The following is a 23,746-nucleotide window of genomic DNA, read 5'->3' as shown; positions in this document are numbered from 1 at the left end:
CTTTCCTGCAGAGATTTGATCCAACCCTGATATGACTCACCTGCCTGTAGCCTTCCAGTAGTCTTGAAGACAATGATTAGCTGGTTAAGGTGTGTTTGATTAGGGTTGGAGCTAACCTCTGAAGGAAAGTGGCCTGGAAGGGCCAAGTTTGCCCACCCCTGCCATAAACCGTCTTTCACTCGCACTCGCTTCCATCTGAAGACGCTGAGAAAATGGCGGCTTCTCGCACTGGTATCGTCGAGATATGTCCGATGTTAACGTGACGTGCATGCTCTCTTTCATGTCCGCGTTCCCAACCCAGCACCTCTGGGTTATTGATCAAGACCAATTTTCAACCCAAAATCGGGTTAAATCAACCCAAAGTCCTTACCCAGCGGTCTTAACCCAGCATTTGGGTTGAAAGAATAACCCAGCGTTTTTTAGAGTGTACTCCTTTAAGACTCTCTAAATCTACTGCAGTTTAAACAAAATGCACTGCATTTACAAAGAACCGGTTTATGCAGTTTCATTATATGCATATAATTACAATTACGTAAACCTACTGTTAACCTAAATATATTCAATGACAATGCATGCACCTTCATACACATTCATACACACATTCATCTTTTCATCTTTCAGGCCCACACTCCTGTTAATTATGAGCAAGCTTTTTATAGATTCAAGCCGCTGTGTGGCTTTACAGCAACATAAAATAATGCATTGCTTTCCCAAGAGTATTTCTCACGCACTCAGCTAGATCTTTGCTCAGATCCCAGTGTGAGCACACCACAGGGACTATTTGTCACTGTAGTACTGATCAAACTCCTCCTCTTTAATACTGCTTATCTTCCCCTATTGAGCTTAATTTTACTGCCTCTCTATTGATACCAGGATGCTGTAAATGAGTAGTCCACATACAATCTTTTGATCCTCTAAGTTTTGCTGTGCAGGAAATGATCTAGAAACCATGCACAGCTAGTTTGTTGTTTTATCATCCTCGTGGGGAGATCTGGAGATCTAGAGGCGTATCTATAATCGTAGAGCAAGCACACACGTTACAATATATACTAGGAACATAAAATGGGGATGAGCAAGCAATAAAAGTGTGGATCATGGGGAGAGAAAACATAAAATGAGCCTTTTAATTTGTTCCTAGTCTTGCATGCTATATCACGATAATTGATCATGGAATTTGTATATCACAAGGGTGTAAATATTTGGGTAAACAACAAAACGAATCAACTCCATTCGAGATTCATAGGTTTTTCAAAATTAGAATGATTCAATTCACAATGAGATTTGATTAAATTCTCATTTTGATTAATTATTAAATTATGTAGTTTTTAAGTGCATTCATAGTAGGGGTGGGTGATATGACCAACATTTTATTTCACAATAGAAACAAAGGAAACAAGGGGAACAGGCTCTTTATTTTAATGCTGTAACTTTAGATGTAAGTGAAATTTCATAATTCTTAATTGCAATTTTGATACCAATAGCTAATACTAGCCTAATATACGGTAAGTAAAAGGTTGTTTCAGTAGATAATGTAGAAATGTTTAAATATAGAAAGATTCTGAGAAAACTTTCAGTCCCTGGAAAAGGTGTCAAACTACAATCACCCTAGAGACAGTCAAAGTAATTAGAACTTGTGGGGATCAGAAATAACCCTAGGAGTAACATCTGCACACTTTCTGCACTGACTAATGACAGTCTTCATGAATCCCACTATACAGAAATCACAAAAGAGGCACTTTGCTAAATAAAAAGCACTGCTTTCCGTAAATAATATTGCTGTCTGTTTTAACTTTGTTAAACACTGAGCAAATTATTTTTCTCAAGAATGAGTGTGTATTCAGGAAATGTAATAGCTAAAGATAATGGTGAATAAAACAGTCCTGAAGACTGTTCAGGACTGGCTATAGCTAAAGGAAAAGTTTTCTGACCAAAAACATCCAAATTGTGATTGAATAATGATGAGCCCAACATAGCAATATCTTGTTGTAAACAAAAATGCACAAATACCCTAACATTACCACAATACATAATATCATAATATTCATTCAATTATTTCAGCATAACATACAGTATATTTCAAAAGTTTTGAGTTAGAAAGATTTTTATTCAGCAATGATGCATTAAAATTATGTTCACATCATTCAAAAATAATAGATAGGTAGATAGATAGATAGATAGATAGATAGATAGATAGATAGATAGATTATAATTTAAACATTTAAGAAAAATTTAACACTGCATATTCCATACTGTAAAGTATGTAGCCTTGTAGATCTATACAGTAAATACCGTGGTGGAATATGCGGTAAGTATATATTAGCACCTAAACAAGCAGTCTTCAGATATTACATCTTATCACATTCTGGAAAGCCAAGGAAACACACAATGCTGAATAAATGTGCTCAATAAACCTGTGAATGAATATCTTATTGACAACATATGGAGAAAATATGGAGAAGCTTAGATAAGATAGCATTTCTACCAAACACCTTTTTTTTTATTTGCTCCAAAGTGTTATCAGAGACATAAAGCAACAGTTTATCTCAATAAAGCAGTAATTTTCCTTTTTTTGCCCTAAGAAAAGAGTGGAAGCAAATCTCCAGCAAAGGTTGTGCATCACTTTCTAAATCTAAAACGGAAAGATTATTTGGATTTATCGTTGTTAGCAGTCTCCGGGATTTCCTGCCCAGACTTAATTTCTCTTCAATTGCGCTGACACGCTCTTATCACCTCTAACATTTACCTCCGCAGTCCAGGTTGTACCCCAGGCCCTGCTAGCTAAACACCCAATGGCTAGCCTGCCCTTTTACACATGCTACATAGCCCCCGGCTAAATGTCATTAGTCTCCGATGAGGATCAAAGTTAAAATGGTCCACTAGCTTGTGTAATGTCAACGTGTAGCATTAATTAAAACCGTGTCTGTTTTTAATTAATTTCACTAACCGAGAGGGGTAGAGTTGATCCCGGGTCGGTGTTAGCGGCCATGTCACTGTGTAGCAGCAAACGAGACGAGGTATTCGAAATCTCAAATGGCGACCACTGGAAATTTGTAGAAGGCTGTGGTGATGTGAGATGTTAAGATGCAGATAGTGTTTGTATTTATTTGCTTAATTAACTGCGGCTCATTGTTATGGAGACAGTGACCCCAATTAGCTACGGCCCAAAATACTTCAGGTAAACACAAACCTATTTGGTGATGTTCCATCAATTGCTAATTTGTTAATTCACATGAATGCTGCCATAACAATTAGACATTGAGGGCTTTTAAGGTAGCAAGTCCATATGCAACAGTACAATGAATAAAAATATATGCCCTGAGTGATTTCATGTTCAGATCAGATCAAATTTGATCAAGATAGTGTACAAATGTTGTGATATTTTAAATATATATATTTTAAAATGTAATGTATTCCTGTGATGGCAAAGCTGATTTTTTTAGCAGCCATTATTTCAGTCTTCAGTGTCACATGATCCCTATATGAATCCATCTAATATGCAGATTTGTTGCTCAAGAAACATTCTTCTTACTGATGTTTTGAAAGCAGTCGTGCTGTTTTTTTTAATGAACTATTTTTGTTTTTTCAGGATTCTTTGATGAATAGAATTCAAATTCACAGTATTTATTAGAAATATAGTACTCAAAATTGTTCACACCCTTGGTAAATATGATCAAAGAAGGCTTTAAAAATAAGTCTGCAGTGTTTATCCATTACTTCATTCAGAAATAATAATAAAAAAAAAAAAAATCCTAACCTTTAATTGAAGTAAAACCCAAAAAAAAGTCAAAGTGGGGGAAAATCACATTATGAAATAAATTTTATTCTCTACAATGGCCGCAATTATTGGTACCACTAGAAATTCTTATGATTAAAATATCTCAGAAGTATATTGCCATTCATATTTGCATTTTTTATCACACCAGGGTGACTAGGAACATGAAATTATCCAGCCATGGAATCCTGTTTCAAAGGAATATAAATATGAGGGAAAACAAAGACCAAATTCCCTTAATACTCATTGATCACAATGATTAACATGTCCATGTCACTAGCAGTTGATGTTATCTCTTCATCTGTCGAATAGCATCATGTTGCTATCATATGCCCTCATAAACACGGTGCCCATCCCTCCTGTACGCAAAAACAATAAAAATGTGCTTCGACAGAACAGATTGTGCGACACTAATATAAGTAAAGAAACTATCACTCTTCGTTATGCCTGCTGCTCTCTGATGACACATCTGCCTTGTGTTTAGATGTTGGGTTACGTCTAACCAATCACAGCTCAAGTAGAGTTATCCAATCACATTACAACGTTGGACTTGTTCATCGAGCCAATTAAAAAGAGAGGTGGGATGACATTGCTAAGAGCTGAGAGGTAATTGCAGAGGTAACCTGTGCCCACAAGGCTTTTGAGAGTTTTTGTGCATCTGAGAGAGAGCGTGCAGAGAATAATTGATATTCTCCGTCATTCTTGGTTCCTGAAGGTCTGAACAGTCCCCATGTTTTATCATCCTGAAATGTTGTTAAATGTTAATGGGAACCTATTTTTACATGGGCCATTCCACCACACTCTCAACCCCCCTGAATAAAACATTAGTACTAACACACTGGCCAATGCTTGAATCCCTTGCTCTATGATTGCAGATACATTCAGTGTTTGGGATGGATGACTTGTGTTTACTAGCTGAATTGTCCCGTTTATTCAGTTTATTACAGGAGCGACTTAAATACTCTCTTTATGGCGTCAAGCTACTTTTCTGTTCTCGTACCAGCCAGAAATAACACCTGTAGTCATGTTAGTGAGAGCTACCAAAGATGGCAACTTCCATAACATCAGGAATTAACTGTGTTTGGTTAATGAGCACATGTTTACCAATCTCAATTTGCAAAAGTCTTCACAATTTACAATTATATAATAAAAAACCCCAATTATTTTCCTCACAATATTGCACTAATATCAGAGATGTGCCTGAAGCTGAATAACAAATTCTATGGAATAGTAGATATATCCAATAAAACATATTTAAAAAAGATCAATAAAATTGATAACTATAATGTGAAGTTTAGGAATAAAAATTGCACATTGTGGGACTGTGCGAAGGCAAAGCTAAATTTTCAGCGTCATTACTCCAGTATTCAGTGTCACGGGATCCTTCAAAAATCAATCTATGATCATGTGATGCTCAAGGAATTCTCATTAATATCACAATTAAAAACACTGCTGCTTAATATTAACTAGTATAAGCTGGGATGCTTTTTTATTGATGAATAGAAAGAAAGAAACCTTCTGGGTAGCAACCCAAACGCTGGGTCAAAACAACCCAATCGCTGGGGTTGTCCATATTTTACCCAATGCTGGGTTGTGTTTAACCCAGCATTTTTTAGTGTATATATGTATATATATATATATATATCTTAAAGACCCCATACTTTTGAATGGTAGTGCACATATTTTTCACTTCTTGAAATGTGTATTTTAATATTTTAAACTCTCAGAGTGAGATATACAATAAAAAAATGCTTCTATGTCTAACTGAATTCTCAAGCAGCCAGCATGCAGAATTCATGTATGAGATTGAAGTAGAGTTGAAGTTTCTGACTAAGAAGAGAGATTTATTTCTAAAACACCGCAAACAGGAGCTACATGAAAAAAAATAAAAAAGGTGGGGGACAGATTGTTTTGCTATCATAAAATGTTATTATGTTTATACTGTATGTCTGCTTCTAATAATGTTAAAATATATATTCATCTAAGTTTGTTTTTAAATAATTGTATACATTATACAAACATATTTGCTATGTGAAAACTATAGTTAATAGGTTTTGATTAAAGCCTACATATGGTTCTAACTGAAAACATATACAGATAATAGGAATAATAGGAATATAATATGAACAGGCAAAACATCTAAATAAACTCTAAAACTAGTTTTATGATGCATGCGAGAGATTGAAACGTGCAGACTCTTGTAGATATGCTGGCTCTCTCTTGTGCATTTGCTGCATTTTCAGTTTCTCTCATTCTCCACTAATCAGCCAAAAAAGTGAGCAGCTCTACCCTATGAGTATGTGGATTGTGTTTAGACTCCTGGGAAGGGATTTACAATCATTTCACCAATTCCTAGAGAATCTATCCATCATATTGTCTCAACATTTGTTTAAGGATGAAATAAAAGCGGATATTACTGAGGGGAGGAGAATGAGAGAAAACATCCTATTCCTCCTACATCATACAGAGTGTGGAAATAATGCCGACAACAGGAAACTTTTGTCTCATTTTAGCAACTCCCAATACAGACATTCTAGAAACAAGGCCTCAAGGGAGTACTATAGAGAAAGAGTGGGAGAGAAAGAGGGAATGATAGATAGTGCATATAAAGAGAGCATGGGAGAGAATGGTTGTGCAACATTCACAAGAGACAGAAGGTAGGGAGACAAAAATAAACTTTTGTCTTTGTGCCTATTGTGACGTATGCTTAGAACCTGAGAGGAACACTTATAAAACATGTACAAGACCTTTGTTATTAGTCACCATGAACATATAAGCATGCAAACACACACATACTTCAGGCTTTTAATGAATTAGCTTGTCCTAATGACATTACCACTGTAACCTGACTAACTCAGCTTTTTATACAAAGCACAGAGGGATATATGCTGAAAAGACATCCTTAAATAAGCACTGCAGAGTCGCTGTGACTTTACCACTACCCAGCCAACATGTATATGTGGGCCCCACATGGTTTAAGCTGGGTCTACATGGGTACCAAGTGGGCATGGTCCCAAAATGGGTGACTAACTCAGCTTTTTATACAAAGCACAGAGGGATATATGCTGAAAAGACATCCTTAAATAAGCACTGCAGAGTCGCTGTGACTTTACCACTAATGGCAAGAGATCTTGCTTTACCCTGTTCGTATATCCTGTTTCCTGTCCTGAATCTTGGTGAAAAACAAGGAAACAGCTTTGCATGTATCAGCATAATAATTTCAGCTCAAGAACTAAACTGATTTTGCAAAATAAACGCAACTATAAATGATGAAATACATGGTTAAATATAAAGCAGGATTAGAAGTACTACCATTCAAAACTTTAGGGTCAGTATTTCAGACACAAACTGGAAACGCTAGGGTCTTGTTGACTTCAAGTTGGCAATTTAGGATTGAGCCTAAATATTTCTAACCTTTTGTTTTGACAAAGTACGGTTGTGATTTCATAACTGCATGGCCAACCAGGAGTAGAACATAACTCAAAAATCATAATCAGTTCATAAAGACATTGAGACCAATCGTTTATGATTTTCAACTGTTAATACGTCAGTCTTGTCCTCAACACAGGGTCAAGAAAAATACAATTTCTGAATAGCAGCAGGCAGCTATTTTGAAGTCTGATTCAAATTCAAACATTTATGCAGGTTATTTGTCAGCCCAACAATGTCATAAAAATTTCAGTGTGTTTACTTGGTAGACAAGAATATATTCGAGCACAAACCCATTTTCAGTAAAGTGCCATTATATAAAATGTAGATTTTATTGCTATTTGCTGTCTTCAAACCACTTTTATTTTTGTATTGCTATTTTTAAAATCCCCTTCCTTTTTGCTGGGTTTAGAGTTGTAACTTTCATGTTTGTTTTTTTTTTTGTTTGTTTTTTACTTTTCAACCATGGTGGCTACATACTGTCACTTCTCCTGCTGCCCCTCATGTTCTGCATCTTTATTCATCCTTCTCTAGCACCTTTCCTTTCATATGTTTCATTTCGGTCTCTCTTTCATGAGTGCCCGTGTCACACATCATTGGTGGCCTCGTAGAAGCAGGGTGTCAATCCAGGCCATGGCACAATCCCTCTTTGTAGGAGACGCCAAAACAACTTGTCTGCAGGACTCAGCTTTACAGCTCAAGGCTCTCCTCGCAGACCAAGACCACCATGTCCTGTCCCCCGACCCCAAGCTTCTGGCTTTCTACACTAGGTGGATTAATTGTAATTTGCAATGTTGTACCCTCACAGTCATCTGAGGCGAACGACCCAAAATGGCTGTGGTGTTGCTGCGAGGGTGTGTTGGGATTTGTGGTGATGTGTTCTCAGTGGGGTGCTGAGGGTAAAAGCAAAAGCCCCTCGACAGGCTTTGATGTGCGCTGGTCATTATTGAGGCTAATCAGGAGTGTCATCAGCAAGCTAGCAACAAGCCAGTGCTTTGTTTGTGTTCTTTAATGCTAATCACTGTGGCTAACACATTAGGCACTTTGATTTATTGACTCAAGGACAAGGCTTCTTTATAAGTTTATCTGAGCAGTGGTAAATGGGTTTATCATTATTAATTAATGTGCAACCTAAGCAGGCTTAGCTGCAATTGTTTCTGCACAGTGTATCAGTATAGACTTAAGTACAGAGACTGCAACACCTCTATAGGTTGAGTTCCACTAGTGCTCCCATTACCAGTTCCGTTGGATACGGTTCCCCAACATGGGATAGCATATGCTACCTAATAATCTAAAGCAACAGGATTGTGAAAAGTTTACACCTTGCTAAGGTTGTGTTTCAAATACGATTGCTAAAAAGGCCTTCTGATTTTGTCAGTTAAAAAGATGTAAGTTACAACTTACTGTTGAGAAACAAGTGAGAGGAAAAGCACATGTACTATTAATAACAGCACTGAAGAAACACGTAAAAAGAGTATGATTGTTTCAGATAAGTCAATCGTAGTCAGTAATGTCAGGGACTGACCTGCCAGAGCTGCATGAGCTGAAGCAGAACAGTGATGGAACATATTTAAACTGAAGCACTGTTAGCAGGTTAATTAACTTACCCAAACACATCCTATAAATATGAGATTAATCACACATATACGACATAAAAGTAATATTGAAATTTGCCTCAAAATGATGCGAATAACAACTGTGACAACATTGTGTTTGTTATTGCTTAAATAAATATATAATAAGATGTAGTAAGTGTAAAATTGCAGTAAGAGTAAATTGGTCTAAATTTAATACATTCATGTTTTACTATGTTTAGAGGGAATTCATGTTTAAAGTAGATAGATTTAAACATGAATTGCCTTAACACATTAAAATGTTAAGAGACATTGATATATATATATATATATATATATATATATGTATGTATGACAACAATAGAATGATAGATAGAACAATGGAGCATTAGATAGACAGACACAGACAGACAGATAAACAGGTGGATAGATAGATAGATAGATAGATAGATAGATAGATAGATAGCCACAGTGATAACAGCCACAGTGTGTTGCAGAGAGAGATGCAAAGAAAAAGAAAAGGAAAGAGAATGTGAGAAATCGATCAACGACGTTGTGTTTACAATTGGGTGCTAAAGGTCAACAGAGGCCAAATACAAATGAACCGGAACATGATGCATGCGTACAGCAGCAGTTTGGGGAAGCGCCCGGCCCTGTGTACTTCTCTGCATGTGTGCTTGACAAAGAATGTGTGCCTGTGTGCTTGCTCTGTTCATTTTAGTGATCTACACTCTGTCCTGTCACATATATCAAGAGTTCAAGCTAGAATCCCCAGGACACTAACTCCAGCATCACAGCTGGTACCTGCGATGACAGACCAGTGATGTCTGAAACCATGCCAATTTACACTTCCTGTCAGCATGGTGGGTGTGCCAGCATTTGATGGAGAGTGCAAAAGAAGTATAAATGTCCTTAATTTTTTATAATTTATTGCTTGACAAAATGCAAATGAGATGAAAAGATGCTAAATAAAACATGCTGCATTTAAGCAAACCAATTCTCCATTATTTTAAATTATTTTTTTAACAGCTATTCCACAGCTGTTAAAAAGAAAGAAAGAAATAAAATCTTCACATAAGTATTTATTTCTTTCTTTCCACTATTAACGTAATAAAAGGTAAATATTGTAATACAGACAGACAAATTAGATAGATAGATAGATAGATAGATAGATAGAGCAGAGTGAATGAGCTGAACCTGTACTGCAGGCTGAAAAGACATCAGCCAGCAGATTTACTAGCTAAATGGCAGCACAGAGTGAAATAACTTCACTGTGAGATTTAGCAGGCAAAGTTCAGCAGGTTGTTTGAGCTGCTTAAGGTGGATTCAGCAGCGGTCCTGTCCCTGTGACCTGCTGCATCTGCCAAGAGAACAGGAGCAAAATCCTCGTACAAAAAGTAAACCCTAATCACTTAGTTTGCTGACACTACTTTAAAAAGTCCTATTACTCTGGGGTTTTTTTTCATGCTAGTGGAAATAAAAAAGTACAATGTTTGAAGATCTACCAGTACCAGGGAATATAATAAAGTACCACTTGTTTGAAACACAGAACTGAGATAATGCTCTTAACAAAAAAACAAAAAACAAAAAAACAATCAATCTAAATATGCTTGATCTCCAAAGACTTTCCCATCACACATTTAGAAAACGAGACTGTACTTCTTACCCATCTGGATTTGATCTCTTTCGCATAAAGTGGAAGGAGGAACTCCGACACTCCCTCTAATCTGATGCCCTCTTTGGTTACACGGAGATTTCCCATGCCATCCTTGACGGACAGAGAAAAAAAAAGAGAGAGTTTGTCATGTTCGTGCAAATATATGATTGTTTAACAGCAGATTTATGCTAATGATAAGGATTGTTTTCTCTGATTATATTTCACTGTAAACCATACTGAGTTTAAGGAAACTCATCATATAAATCTCTCATGCAAACTTGTTTTCACCATGGATAATAAATAAAATAAATAAAAGTAATAAACTTGTGATTCGGGGGTTGGGGGGGGGGTGGTTGAAGGGGGATAGTGAAATATAACTCACAATTGGGATAAAAACAAAGTTCCTATCAAAAAATACAAAATTTGGTTAGTTCTTTTCTCATCTGTAATTTTTATACAGTTACAGACACACATTCAGTCATTAGCCACTTCAGTTTTCATATCAAAGGAACTGGGAGTTTCATTACATGCAGCGTTGGCGTGCTTTACATTGTGAAGCATGAATTAGTTAGATTTATATGATCTTGCTTTTTTGAATGAACACTCTTCTGCCTTGTAGAGAACGCAAGGTATGGCATATGGCTGTCAAAATATATTGAAAAAAAAATCTATTTAGTTAAACAGATAACTAAACCAGTTTACTCCCACATCTCTGTATTCTGCTAAATGTATGTAAACACTCGGATATGGCAGATTGTGGATTTAAGCATCTCTCAAAAGCAGTTTCTCTCTTCAATTTGGGTTGCACAAAGAGAAGCCCTACAGCTATTTCCCATCTTCCTTTTCCCAATTTACTTCTCTACTTCCCAAATGCCATATTCTCTCTTTCTTCACATCCCTTTTTCCATCTTCCCTTCTCATCACATTCTCCAACCAAGTAACCAAGAGACTACATTAATGACGTCAAACTTCAGTCCATGTTGTTAATATTTTTAAAGAGACTGGAAATTGTCGAAAGAGAAAGCGAGCATGTGTTTTTTTTTTTTTTCGTTCTGAGCAATTAATTTCTAAAAACAGCTTTTAAAATTATTCTACCTTTTTATCACGTTGACCTTTTTCTGTTTAACCTGTTCATTTTATCTTTCAAGAGTACATTGTGTTCTTGGGCAACATTAATGAGTCAGTTACTAGAGAAGTTGATTTCACGGTTGGCTCTAAAAGCATTGTTTCAGAATTAGCACATAGAGCATTATAATTACTGCATGTGAAAGCACTGTCAGAAGATGAGGACTTTAAGTCTTGTTCCAGCACCATTTCAGGTCAACTAAAAGCTTGAAAGGTGGACTCTGTTAACCTCATGTTATTCTTTGGGAAACTAGACCATGGCACTGCTGTCAAACAGGAGTTTAAAGAGTGAACAATGAACACCTGCAGATGATGAGATTTTTCTTTTTTGCCAGCTTTCCATTTTTAGAGAAAAATAAAACATTGAAATGCATTATCTAATATTGATGATAATAATAATAATAATAATAATAATAATAATAAATGTCTCTTGAACAGTAAAGCCCCGTTCACACTACAAGCGACACGCAATAGCAAAGTGACACAATCCCATTAATTTCAATGGAGAGCTGGCGATTTCCGGCGACACGAGCGATAGCAAGCGACAGTGACCGTTGGCGACCGGATGGGGCGTGTCCAGTGACGCGACAAAGTTCAAAATCCTTCAACTTTATGCAAATGAAGAGCGACTTTCGGGAGCGACAGCCAATAGGAAAGAAGACGGTATAGCTCATGTGATCGTTGTCTTCTCAGCGCCGTAGATAAACATACGCAATGGAAGAAAGAGTTCATGTGATCATTCTCCTCTCAGCGCTGTAGATAAACATACGCAATGGAAGAAAGTAGGTTCTGTTTCTCATTCATTTTCATTTGTATGTACGGATTTTATTTAGATTATATTTAGTCTTTTGCCTCCAAAATGTTTGTACTTAGCGGCAAGAAACCTGTTTCGCTGTCAAGGCAACCAATACCAAAGTCGCTGCTAGTGTGAACGGGGCTTTAATCAGCATATTACAATGATTTCTGAAGCATCATGTGACACTGACGACTGAAGTAATGATGCTGAAAATTTAGCTTTGACTCACTGGTCTCGAGTCCCACGGAGGAGCTCCAGAAGGATAAAAGGAGGAGTGACTTTATTTTGTGTTATTTTATTAAAATCTTTTTTTTTTGTGCTATTTTATTAAAATATTTTATTAAAATCTTAAATGTTCTCCGGTTCCCGCCTCCTTCTTCCCATGACTACGAACTTTGTTACATTGGTGCCGAAACCGGGAGGAAGGAGGGACACGCTGCCAGAGATCCCTCGACACTGTGGTGAATCCGCGGTGCCATCGAGCATGGCGGAGCAGTCTGCCGCCATGGAGGCTCGAGGCGGTGGGCTGGAGGGAGTTGCCGGGGGGGCAGACGAACTTGCTGCCGGCCGCCTGGGCTGTGGAGGGACGGCGGGGCGGGGCCGAGAGCCGTGGGAACGGAGCGAGGCCGGTGGAGTAAATGATAATGCACGACACCTGCGCCACTCACCGGTCTCGAGTCTCACGGAGGAGCTCCGGAAGGATAAAAGGAGGAGTGACGACAGTGTAGGACGAGAGAGGACCAGTCCTGGACTTTATTTTGTGTTTTGTGTGCGGCATTCGTCTGCGAGGGGCTGCCGCTTTACTTTCATTTTGTGTTTGGTTATTTTATTAAAATCTTAAATGTTCGCCGGTTCCTGCCTCCTTCTTCCCATGACTACGAACTTTGTTACAACAATATTACTGCTTTTGCTGTATTTTGGATCAAATAAATGCAGGCTTGGTGAACAGAAGAGACTTCTTTAAAAAAACATTAAAAATCTTACTGTTCAAAAATGTTTGACTGGTAGTGTATATACAAACCTGAAAGAGTACCCTGGCACATTTCCACCTAAGAAAAGGGAGATATTAGCAAACTGGCACAATAAAACCCACTGGCTTTCAACCAGGAACCACTAATGTCAGTGATAATGACCTCAAAACAAAAACAATGATGAGGCAACAAAACTAAACTGCTCATAAATGAATCGCAATGCACCTTTAGTCGCCAGGTGCATGCAGTTCCTATATTTGTCCTGCAACTATCCTGGTCTGTCTGATATTCAGTATTTTATTCACAAATGTTATTCACATGCTGATGTTAATTTTATTTGTTTATATTAAAAAACTAGCCAGATTGGATTACGTTACTTTGAAATGCTTGTTGGCTCTCCACAGCTCCAGTACTGGCTGAGCACTGGCAATGTTGCAGTAAAAAGGTGGTGTCAGTCTGGACCAGTTCAATAACTAGACATTCTGTCAATCAGTGGCCACTTTGAGAGATTCAGGGAGTGACAACAGTGTCAAGCGGGGCCTTAAGGCCTATAACTTGCTCGTATTTTAGTGCTATTACAGCTTGCATTTCTGCTTCAACTGGCATGACAGCGGTTTGTTACCATCAACTTCCTCGACAGCAGCAGCCATCAGTTGCTGTTCTCTCAGCTAACATTTGCAATTTCAGCACTTCTCTCTATCATAATCAACTGAACGGCTTCTGCTGATCATGCTGGACTGATCTTGTTAAGATCAAACATCTCTGTTGTATAAGGGCAAAAAAAGGAAAGTGGAATCTCTTAGTACCATTACAGCTTGCATTTCTGCTTCAACTGGCATGACAGCGGTTTGTTACCATCAACTTCCTCGACAGCAGCAGCCATCAGTTGCTGTTCTCTCAGCTAACATTTGCAATTTCAGCACTTCTCTCTATCATAATGAACTGAACGGCTTCTGCTGATCATGCTGGACTGATCTTGTTAAGATCAAACATCTCTGTTGCATAAGGGCAACACGATCCCATTCATTTGAATGGAGAGCTGGTGATTTCTGGTGACAAGAGCGACAGAGGCCGTTGGCGACCGGATGGGGTGTGTCCAGCGACACGACAAAGTTCAGAATCCTTCAACTTTATGCAAATGAAGAGTGACTTTTGGGAGCGACAGCCAATAGGAAAGAAGACGGTAGAGCTCATGTGATCATTCTCCTCTCAGCGCTGTAGATAAACATACGCAATGGAAGAAAGTAGGTTCTGTTTCTCATTCATTTTCATTTGTATGTACGGATTTTATTTAGATTATATTTAGTCTTTTGCCTCCAAAATGTTTGTACTTAGCGGCAAGAAACCTGTTTCGCTGTCAAGGCAATCTGAAGGATCATGTGACACTGAAGACTGGAGTAATGATGCTGAAAATTTAGCTTTGATCACAGGGATAAATTACATTTTAAAATATATTCAAATAGAAAGCAGTTACTTAAATACTAAAAATATTTCACAATTAAGATCAAACATCTCTGTTGTATAAGGGCAAAAAAAGGAAAGTGGAATCTCCTATAATACCAAGGGTGCTTGTGCTACGGTGTTTACAACCCCAATTCCAAAATCTGTGATTTGTTAATTCTCTTTTACTTTTATTTAATTGTCAAAAGTACAAAGAAAATATCTCCAATGTTTTTACTGACCAGCTTAAATGTGTTTTGTAAATATAAACAATTTTTGATGTTGATGGCTGCAACCTACTTCAAAAAAGTTGGAACAGAGGCTAAATAAAAGTGAAAAGGTTATAGAATATCCAAGTTAAATTGTTTTGAAACAGTCCACAATAAGCAAGTGAATTGGGCATACAAAGAGCATCTCAGTCTTTGGCAGCAAAGCCACTTTGTGCCAAATTTCATGAGTAACGTGTCAAACAAATCAAAAATAACATTTCTCAATGCAAATTCACAAAAAAACATAGGTCTTTCACCAACTACCATACAGTACATAATATTGTGAAAGGATTCAGGGAATCCAGAGAAATCTCATTGCATATAGGGCAAGGCAGGAAACCTTGGATCTGAAAAGGTGAATTTGCATGGCCTTTGAGCCCTCAGATGGCATTGCATAAGAAACAGTCATGCTGCGATGTTCAATATAGCCACATGTGCTCTCGAGTACTTCAGAAAATCATTGTCATTTACCACAGTCTGCAGCTGCATTAAGAAATGCAACTTGAATCTCTGTTAGGCAAGGAGAAAGCTATACATTAATTCTATGGGGGTGCATCAGTGCAAACGGCATGAGAATTAAACAATAACTACTATGGACTGATGAGCAGCTGAAGTCTTGAATCAAGAAAGATTGGACAAAAATGTTGCATGCAAAACTTTAGCAATTAGTATCCTCATTTGTCAAATGATTAAACATTGTAATTAAAATGACAGTTGATGTGACAGAATTTTAAAACATGCCTCTGTTCCAGCTTTTTTTGGAGTTTGTTGCAGCCATCAAAATAAAAAAAATGTTTATATTTACAAAATACAATTAAGTTGGTCAGTGAAAATATTGGAAATGTTTTTCTTTGTACTTTTGTCAATTGCGTATTTTTTTAAAGAGAATTAACAAAACAACAGTTCAATATACAAGAAGACAAATAAAGTACTAATACAGCTATGTGTATTTATATAAATGTATCATCATCATCATCATCATCATACCTACCTACAACACCAATACTTCACATTTAAATAATTTCTTGGGAGCTAACTTCAGTTAGAATGATATTTCAATGTACACCCATTTCCGTGTGTTAATGCTGTTTGCAGTAACCTATGAAGTCCCCTTCGCATCATGCAACTGGGTTGTACGCCCAACGTAAAGTATTATGACAATCAACAAGCCTTCTTGAGCTTAGTTACTCTAGTTCAATCTCCTCTGGCGAATACCACAGTGCTGTTTGTTGCTAGTAGAACAAAAATGCAGCTGCAAATTGAATGACTGCCAACATGAAGAATAAAAGCCCACAAAATATAAATAATGCCTGGGGGTTACAAACTTTGCTTTGAAATACTAATAAAGGTCTTTATTGAATTTTAATTTAACGTGGAGTTGACTTTGGAATTTTAATAATAATAACCTATTACAAGGTCACGACTTTATTTATTTTCACTCTAGATTTAACTATGCTTTGCCAGGCACTGGTGTACTTTGGATCAATGTCTTATTGGATTTAAACAACCTTTTCTGGATTCTGCTTTTAAAAATTAATGTTTCAGAACAGCGGAAAATAATGCAAACTAGCAGTTGTGTCCCCCCACACACAAACACGTACACACACACACAGAGTCACCTCCCGATCACCCGCTTGGGAGGTGCTATAATGTAAGTCCTTGTTGTGAGTGGATCGATGTGGTAGACTTGCACAAATGACTAAATAATAACACTGAATGGGCTATGATTAGCTAAAGACCCCGGCGAGGAGGAGCTTCAGAGCAGAGCCATGATCAGGCTTTTAAATCAAGGGTAGTTTACTTGCTATTTGGCCAGATTTAAAAAGCCACTTAAAGTTCACTAATTGCAAGGACAGCCCCATCAGAATACTCTGTTTAAGAGCCTTTCTCAGAAACACATGGGTGGAATATCAACAAATGTCCAAGTCCTGGGATTTCAGCCAAGGATCAAACTTCAAACATTGTGTTAGTGTCCAAATTTATGTTGTTGAGTTTGGCCACTAAATTGGGACAGCATAACACAGACAAGTCTATAGAAGACCAGATAAATTGCATGTTATGGATGCAATGGATGGATGGATGTGATGGATACATGTGACGGATGGATGCATGAATGATGGATGTGATGGATGAATGCATGTGATGGATGTGTTTGATGTACTGTTGGATGGATGCATCTGACAGATGGATGGATGTTATGAATGGATAGATGCAAGTTATGGATGGATGGATGCATGCGTGTAATGGATGTAATGGATGTAATGGATGGATACATGTGACAGACAGATGGACACGTGATAGATGGATGGATGGATAAATACGTAAGTTATGCATACTATTGAAGGATGTATGCATGTTATGAAAGGATGGTTGGACACATGGGTGGATGGATGTAATGAACAGATACATGTGACGAACACATGGGCACATGTGATGGATGGATCCATATTATGGATGGAAAGATGGATGCAAGTTATGGATCAAGGGATGCATGCTAAGGAAGAATATGCATGTTATGGATGGATGGATGCATATCATCTGAAAGGATAAATACAAGTTATGGATTGATGGTTACATTTTAAAGAAGGATGTATACATGTCACAGATTGATGTATGGTTGGATGGATGCATAATATAAATGGAAGGATGGATGCGAGTTATGAATGCGATGGATGGATGTGATGGATACATGTGATGGATGGATGCATGGATGATGGATATGATGGATGAATGCATGTGATGGATGTTTGTGATGGACAGCTGGATAGATGATATGGATGGATGGATGGATGGATGGATGCAAGTTATAGATGGACGGATGCATGCCATCTAATCGATGTAATGGACGGATGCATGGGACAGCCAGATTGACACATGTGATAGATAGATAGATGGACGGAAGGATGGATACAAATTATAGATCTATTGTTGCATGTTAAGGAAGGATTAATGCATGTTATGGATGGATGGGTGGACATGTGGATGGATGTAATGAACAGATGCATGTGGCGGACACACGAGCACATGTGATGGATGGATCCATATTATTGGTGGAAGGATGGATGCAAGTTATGGATCAATGGATGCTTACTAAGGAAGAATGTAGGCATGTTACAGACGTATGGATGGATTGATGGATGCATATAATGGATGAAAGGATAGATAAAAGCTATGGATTAATGGTTACATGTTAAAGAAGGATGCATGCATGTCACAGATCGATATATGGATGGATGGATGTATAATATAAATGGAAGGATGGATGCAAGTTATGGATCGATGGTTGCACGTTAAGGAAGGATGGATAAACCGGTGGCTGAATAATAGATGGATGGATTGCTCAACAGGTGAGTGGATGGATGGATGGTTAGATGGATAAAAGGGTGGATGGGTGCATGGATGGATGGATTTACATGTGGGTTAGAAGATGGATAGATTTTAGTTAAAAAACTAAGAGTATATTGTAGAGGCCTGATTGATAGATTGTTGCTGTAAAAGTTCCATGGTCTTTGAGCTTAAACCATTGTCAAAGCCTTACCCACAGAGACTGTGAGTGCCACACAGCAAGATTTTCACCACAAAGACAGGCTGTATTATTATAAACAGGTCTCCTGCTGAAAGGAACAACAAAGGGGAAAAAGAGCAATATACAAAGAGAGAAAGAACAAAACAAACATGAAAGGGTGATCGTGACGGGCAGCATGGGTAAGAGGGGGCAAGCCTGCTGAGACAGCAAGATATGAATCGGTCCCATGCATTATGCTCAGCATAGGACCTGACATCTTTTAATCAGCTTCTAATACACTGCTGTGTCAAGGTAATGATTCTTTGTGGCTGGGCTAATTGGACAAACATATCATAGCCCCTCCAACTGTGCACGCATGTGTGATTGCGTTTGCCTGAGTCTTTCCACACAATCACAGAGACAGCAAACACAGAGTGTGGGAGGAACTGGTGAATCGGTGTTCTAAACTAAGTGATAAAGAGTCTAACTGCAGTTGCATTTAGAAAATATGAATGTTATCAGCACAAGAACACTCCAGAAACCCAACAAGGATGATGCACAGTCCATCATCTTCTGACGCATCTGACTTCATGCCTTAAATGTCAGGCTGGGAATTGATTCCAAAAAGATTTTATTCTGAGGTGTTGGGAATCTAGAATTGATTCCAAATGTTTAAATTAATACCATCAATTGTAACAGAAAACAGCCATTCTTGTTCCTCTAATCTTTCAAAAGGAGAAAACAATAAATAAATACAATAAATAAAATGAAAACAACAGTGAGGAACTGATTCTTACAACTCTGTCGATTCCAGAACCAGCAATAGGAATCAGAATTGATTTTAAACATTTTGGAATTGAACAGCCAGACTTAAATGTGCTGAAAGCAATGAATTTAAAACACACACATATCACTAAAATACATATAATAAAAAGCAATGTGATCTCATGATAATCTGTATGTATTTTATGTCAAATGTGGTTCTACAAAACGTACATTTACTTACGTTTTTGCAGACACTAAAGCGTACAATACTGATGTATTTACAGCATTTAAACATAAAACAAATTATTAATGTATGAACAACTTTAAAGACTTACAAAAGTAATCGTTTTGAATACTGAAATCACGACATTACTTTTATTATTATTGCACTCAGTTGTCCTGGTATTACTGGTTTACTTATTTACTTAATATGAAATGATAACATAAATGTTTAGTTTTGGGGGTAGGTTAAGGGGGTCTAAAAATCTATATCACTTATCGATAAAATGATAAAAATGACATTGATACAAATATCTTAATGATATAAAAGATTTGTAAATATGTTACATATTTTAGCTAAAAATATGTGGCAATATTTATGTTTAATGTTGAAATATGTCCAAATTGTATGTTTCAGCATTAATAAAAGCATACAAAAGTGTATGGTTTGTGCTTGTAAACATTACGAACTACTACCTACGTATAAACAATAAGACCAGGCTGTAAAAAGTTACATTTAACAAAAAAATAAATACATAAAATCAAATGTCATATGTTATAGTATAAAAATAAATCATAACCAATTATGCCTGTACATAAGTAGTAGTACATATTTTGAACAACTTTTCTGCAGTCAAAACTCTGGCTCAACTAAACTATGCATACATTTTGATGGGGGGTAGCTTGATATTGGAAAAGTAAAATAACATATCAAAATGTTACAAATCTTAAAGAAAAAAAAAAGTAAAAAGCATGGTTACATTTTGTTCCCCCAAAACATCATACCAACACAAACACATTGGCTCATGCTTCAGAATATGCTTCAGAGAAGCTAAATAAATACTGAACATTCAAAAACTCTCTTGACATTAAGACACAAGGTAAAATCGAGCTAAGTATGCTGGGTTCATGCTGGGTAAGACTGGTCACAGAGAGCATGAACATGGACTGAATGGAGCTGATATGAGTTTAATGCTGAGCTGTTTGAGGCTATTGAGAAGGACCTGTGTGATTCTGAAGAGGGTTGCTAAGAGGTGAGATGCAGGTAGAGAAAGAACTTTAAGGGCTTCTGTTGTATGCCGCGCAATTTGTACGGTAAACAACTCACTCCCAGACCTGTACGCAAATGGGAATGAAAGCAAAACATTCTGATCAATGAACATGTTCCTTTTATTCAGCTCTCTTGACATAACCATACACATACACACACACATGAATTAAAAACAAGTCCAGGCCACATTCAGACAAATTTTGACATAAGATTCACATTCAGACAAATTCTTACATAAAAAGCAATATTTTACAATTATTGCTATTGTACAAGCATGCATTTTTATTGTAGATGATAGAGGGAATTTTCTAAAGTGCGGACATGGTCAGCAATCAGTCTAATACAAACTATTTATTATTCATGCTAACCAGCTAAACATTTGCCCCTTGGGTAGAATAATCTTAGAAGTTGTGCACAAATGTCCCCTGCATGACCATAACTTTTCAAAATGGCAGAAAAGAGCCATTTCAACAAGGACAGATTTCAATAATGTAATGCTATATAGCAATATCGTTTAGCTATTGCCACAGTCATATTCATTCTGTTCAAAAGTTTGAGGTGAGGGAGATTATTTTTATTTTTTAATGCCTTGATGGATTTGTTTCTCAGAAACCCACAACTTTTTACTTCACAAGATTGATAGATGTCATGTGGGTTGTTGCATTGTTTTTATCAGTTATTTTTAACTCTCATTCTGACGGCACCCATTCGCTGCAGAGGATCCATTGATGTAATGCTAAATTGCTCCAAGTCTGTTCTGATCTAGAAACAAACTCATCTACATCCTGGATGGCCTGAGGGTGAGTATATTTTCAGGATTTTTTGTTGTTGTTGTTGTGAACTATTCCTTTTTATTCAGCAATAATGTATGAAATGCATGTTTTAAATCAAGTGACAAGTGACAAATAAGATATATATATTTTCACAAAAAAGAAAAAAAAAGTATCAGTTTTCCTAAAATATTCTTATTATTAACTAATGATAAGAAGAGATGTTTCCTGAGCATCAAATCAGCATATTAGAATGATTTCTGAAGGATCATGTGACACTGAAGACTGGAGTAATGATGCTGAATATTCAGCTTTGCAATCACAAGAATAAATGACATTTTAAAATGAATTGAAATAGAACGGTTATTTTAAGTTGTAATAATATTTTACAATATTACTATTTTTTACTGTACTTAGATCAAATAGACTCTATCTGAAAAACATTAAAAACCAACCTTAAACCTTTGTACAGTAATGTAAGCAGTATCTTCCAGCAAGCACATGAAGGCAGTGTAATTGTTCTAGCAAGTCCTACAGAGTACATTACTCTTATTGCAAACAAGCTAAGAAAATTCTGCTGTTCCCCTTTAAAAAAACAACAACTAAGTTTTACAAAGAAATCAGCGCATTAAACTATGGCTGTCTTTCAATTTACTCAACCATTTGCTAAAGCAGCACGCATTTACAAGCCTTCTGCTGACCCTTTGAACTCTCCGGGGAGCATTAAGCCTGATGGGTAGGTGATATATACTGCAGAAGCGAAGTGAGAATTCAGGTGTGCCTCGACTAAAAGTGCTGATTGGTGTTTCTTAAAACAATACTGAAACAGCTAGTCCTGCCATTATTCACTTTTCAGTGGATTAGCTGTCAAAAGAGGCAGCAAAACAACACCCTGCTCTGAATATCTCCCACTCTCCAGACCTCTTCTCACTACCGATACGGATCAGTGCAGTCAGCAGTCTTTCGCTTTCTCACTCCCTCCATCTACACACACACACACACACACACACACACACACACACACACACACACACACACACACACACACACACACACACACACACACACACACACACACACACACACACACACTCTCTTTCCACCACACACACACACACACACACACACACACACACACACACACACACACCAAAAACAGCATTAACGTGGATCCGCGCCGTATGTGTCAGAAATAGTGGACTAAACAGGGAAGGCAACATTAGATGCACAAAGCAAGCACACACAATTATTTATACAAAGAGCATGTCTCGCTATGACAGATCAGTGATTACGAGAGCCATATTGTCTCAACATCTGTCCCGGGTTTTGTCATAGCTCACTTCTGAATCAACATACTGTCATCACCACTGGCCGGGAAACAAACACGTCAGAAGGAAGTTTAATCTATTAGCAACTAAGAAAACACACACAAACATGCTGGTGGTTCATGCTGGATGAACTCTAAACGTTCCTCATCCAAGTATATTATCATACAATCAGCTTTTAAACATGATCATTCTGTATTTGCATAATTACGAAAGTAGAGTTTTGTAACAGTGTTGTATAACCTACCAGAATCGCTGGCGAATTTGTTTCTGCAACTTTTAAGCTATTATAGCGACAATTCCCCTGGAGCAACATGGTTTTAAATTCAACAAATTCAAATCATAATTGACACCATTTATTTTCTTAATACGCATTCTGGTGTTATTCTGCACTGTTCATCCGTGCACGTTATTCAAAAGAAGAGAAAAATTGGATTGAATGGGCCTTTCTGAATTAGCAGTGTGACTCAGAATCACTCAGTCAGCGAATCGTTTAGTTTGCAATTGACCCCTTTCACTAAACCACAAGTCATTTTTTTTTCAGTTGTGTCCGATAAGAAACGAACAGGGAATCATTACTGTGATGAATTTAGGTTCATGAATCAGTCTATTTAGTGACTGGTTATCGTGTTTTTTTTATTATTTTTTTTTTTTATATATGCGAATATGAATACATACAAATGTGTTGTAATACAATAAGGGGACATTCCATAGGTGTAATGTTTTTTATACTGTACAAACTGTACCCCTAACCCTACACCTAAACATACCCCTCACACAAAACTTTCTGCTATTTTAGATTTTTAAAACACTTAAGATTTAGACACACTAAACTTGTTTTCCTCATGGGGACCTAAAAAAAAGTCAAAAGGTTAAAATTTACTGGTATTACTATACTTGTGGGGACAATTGGTCCCCATAACATATTGAATACCAGTACACACACACACACACATATATATCACAGCGTGCCGATATACAGGTGCATCTCAATAAATTAGAATGTCGTGGAAAAGTTCATTTATTTCAGTAATTCAACTCAAATTGTGAAACTCGTGTATTAAATAAATTCAATGCA

At 37.1% G+C, this 23,746-nt stretch overlaps 1 protein-coding gene across 1 annotated transcript in view; it reads right to left on the bottom strand.

Moving 5' to 3' along the window:
- Window positions 1–23,746, bottom strand: part of LOC107656592 (zeta-sarcoglycan-like) — a 269,237-nt gene that overhangs the window by 78,066 nt on the left and 167,425 nt on the right. Inside the window, exon 3 of the mRNA XM_016444488.1 lies at window positions 10,442–10,543. Within this exon, the coding sequence (XP_016299974.1) occupies window positions 10,442–10,543 (102 nt within the window). The remainder of the gene's footprint in view (window positions 1–10,441; window positions 10,544–23,746) is intronic.

This window comes from Sinocyclocheilus anshuiensis, unplaced genomic scaffold (genome assembly GCF_001515605.1).
Source record: "Sinocyclocheilus anshuiensis isolate Anshui unplaced genomic scaffold, SAMN03320099.WGS_v1.1 scaffold85, whole genome shotgun sequence".
Taxonomy (NCBI): Eukaryota; Metazoa; Chordata; class Actinopteri; order Cypriniformes; family Cyprinidae; genus Sinocyclocheilus; species Sinocyclocheilus anshuiensis.
This window is presented reverse-complemented; position numbering and strand designations above follow the sequence as displayed.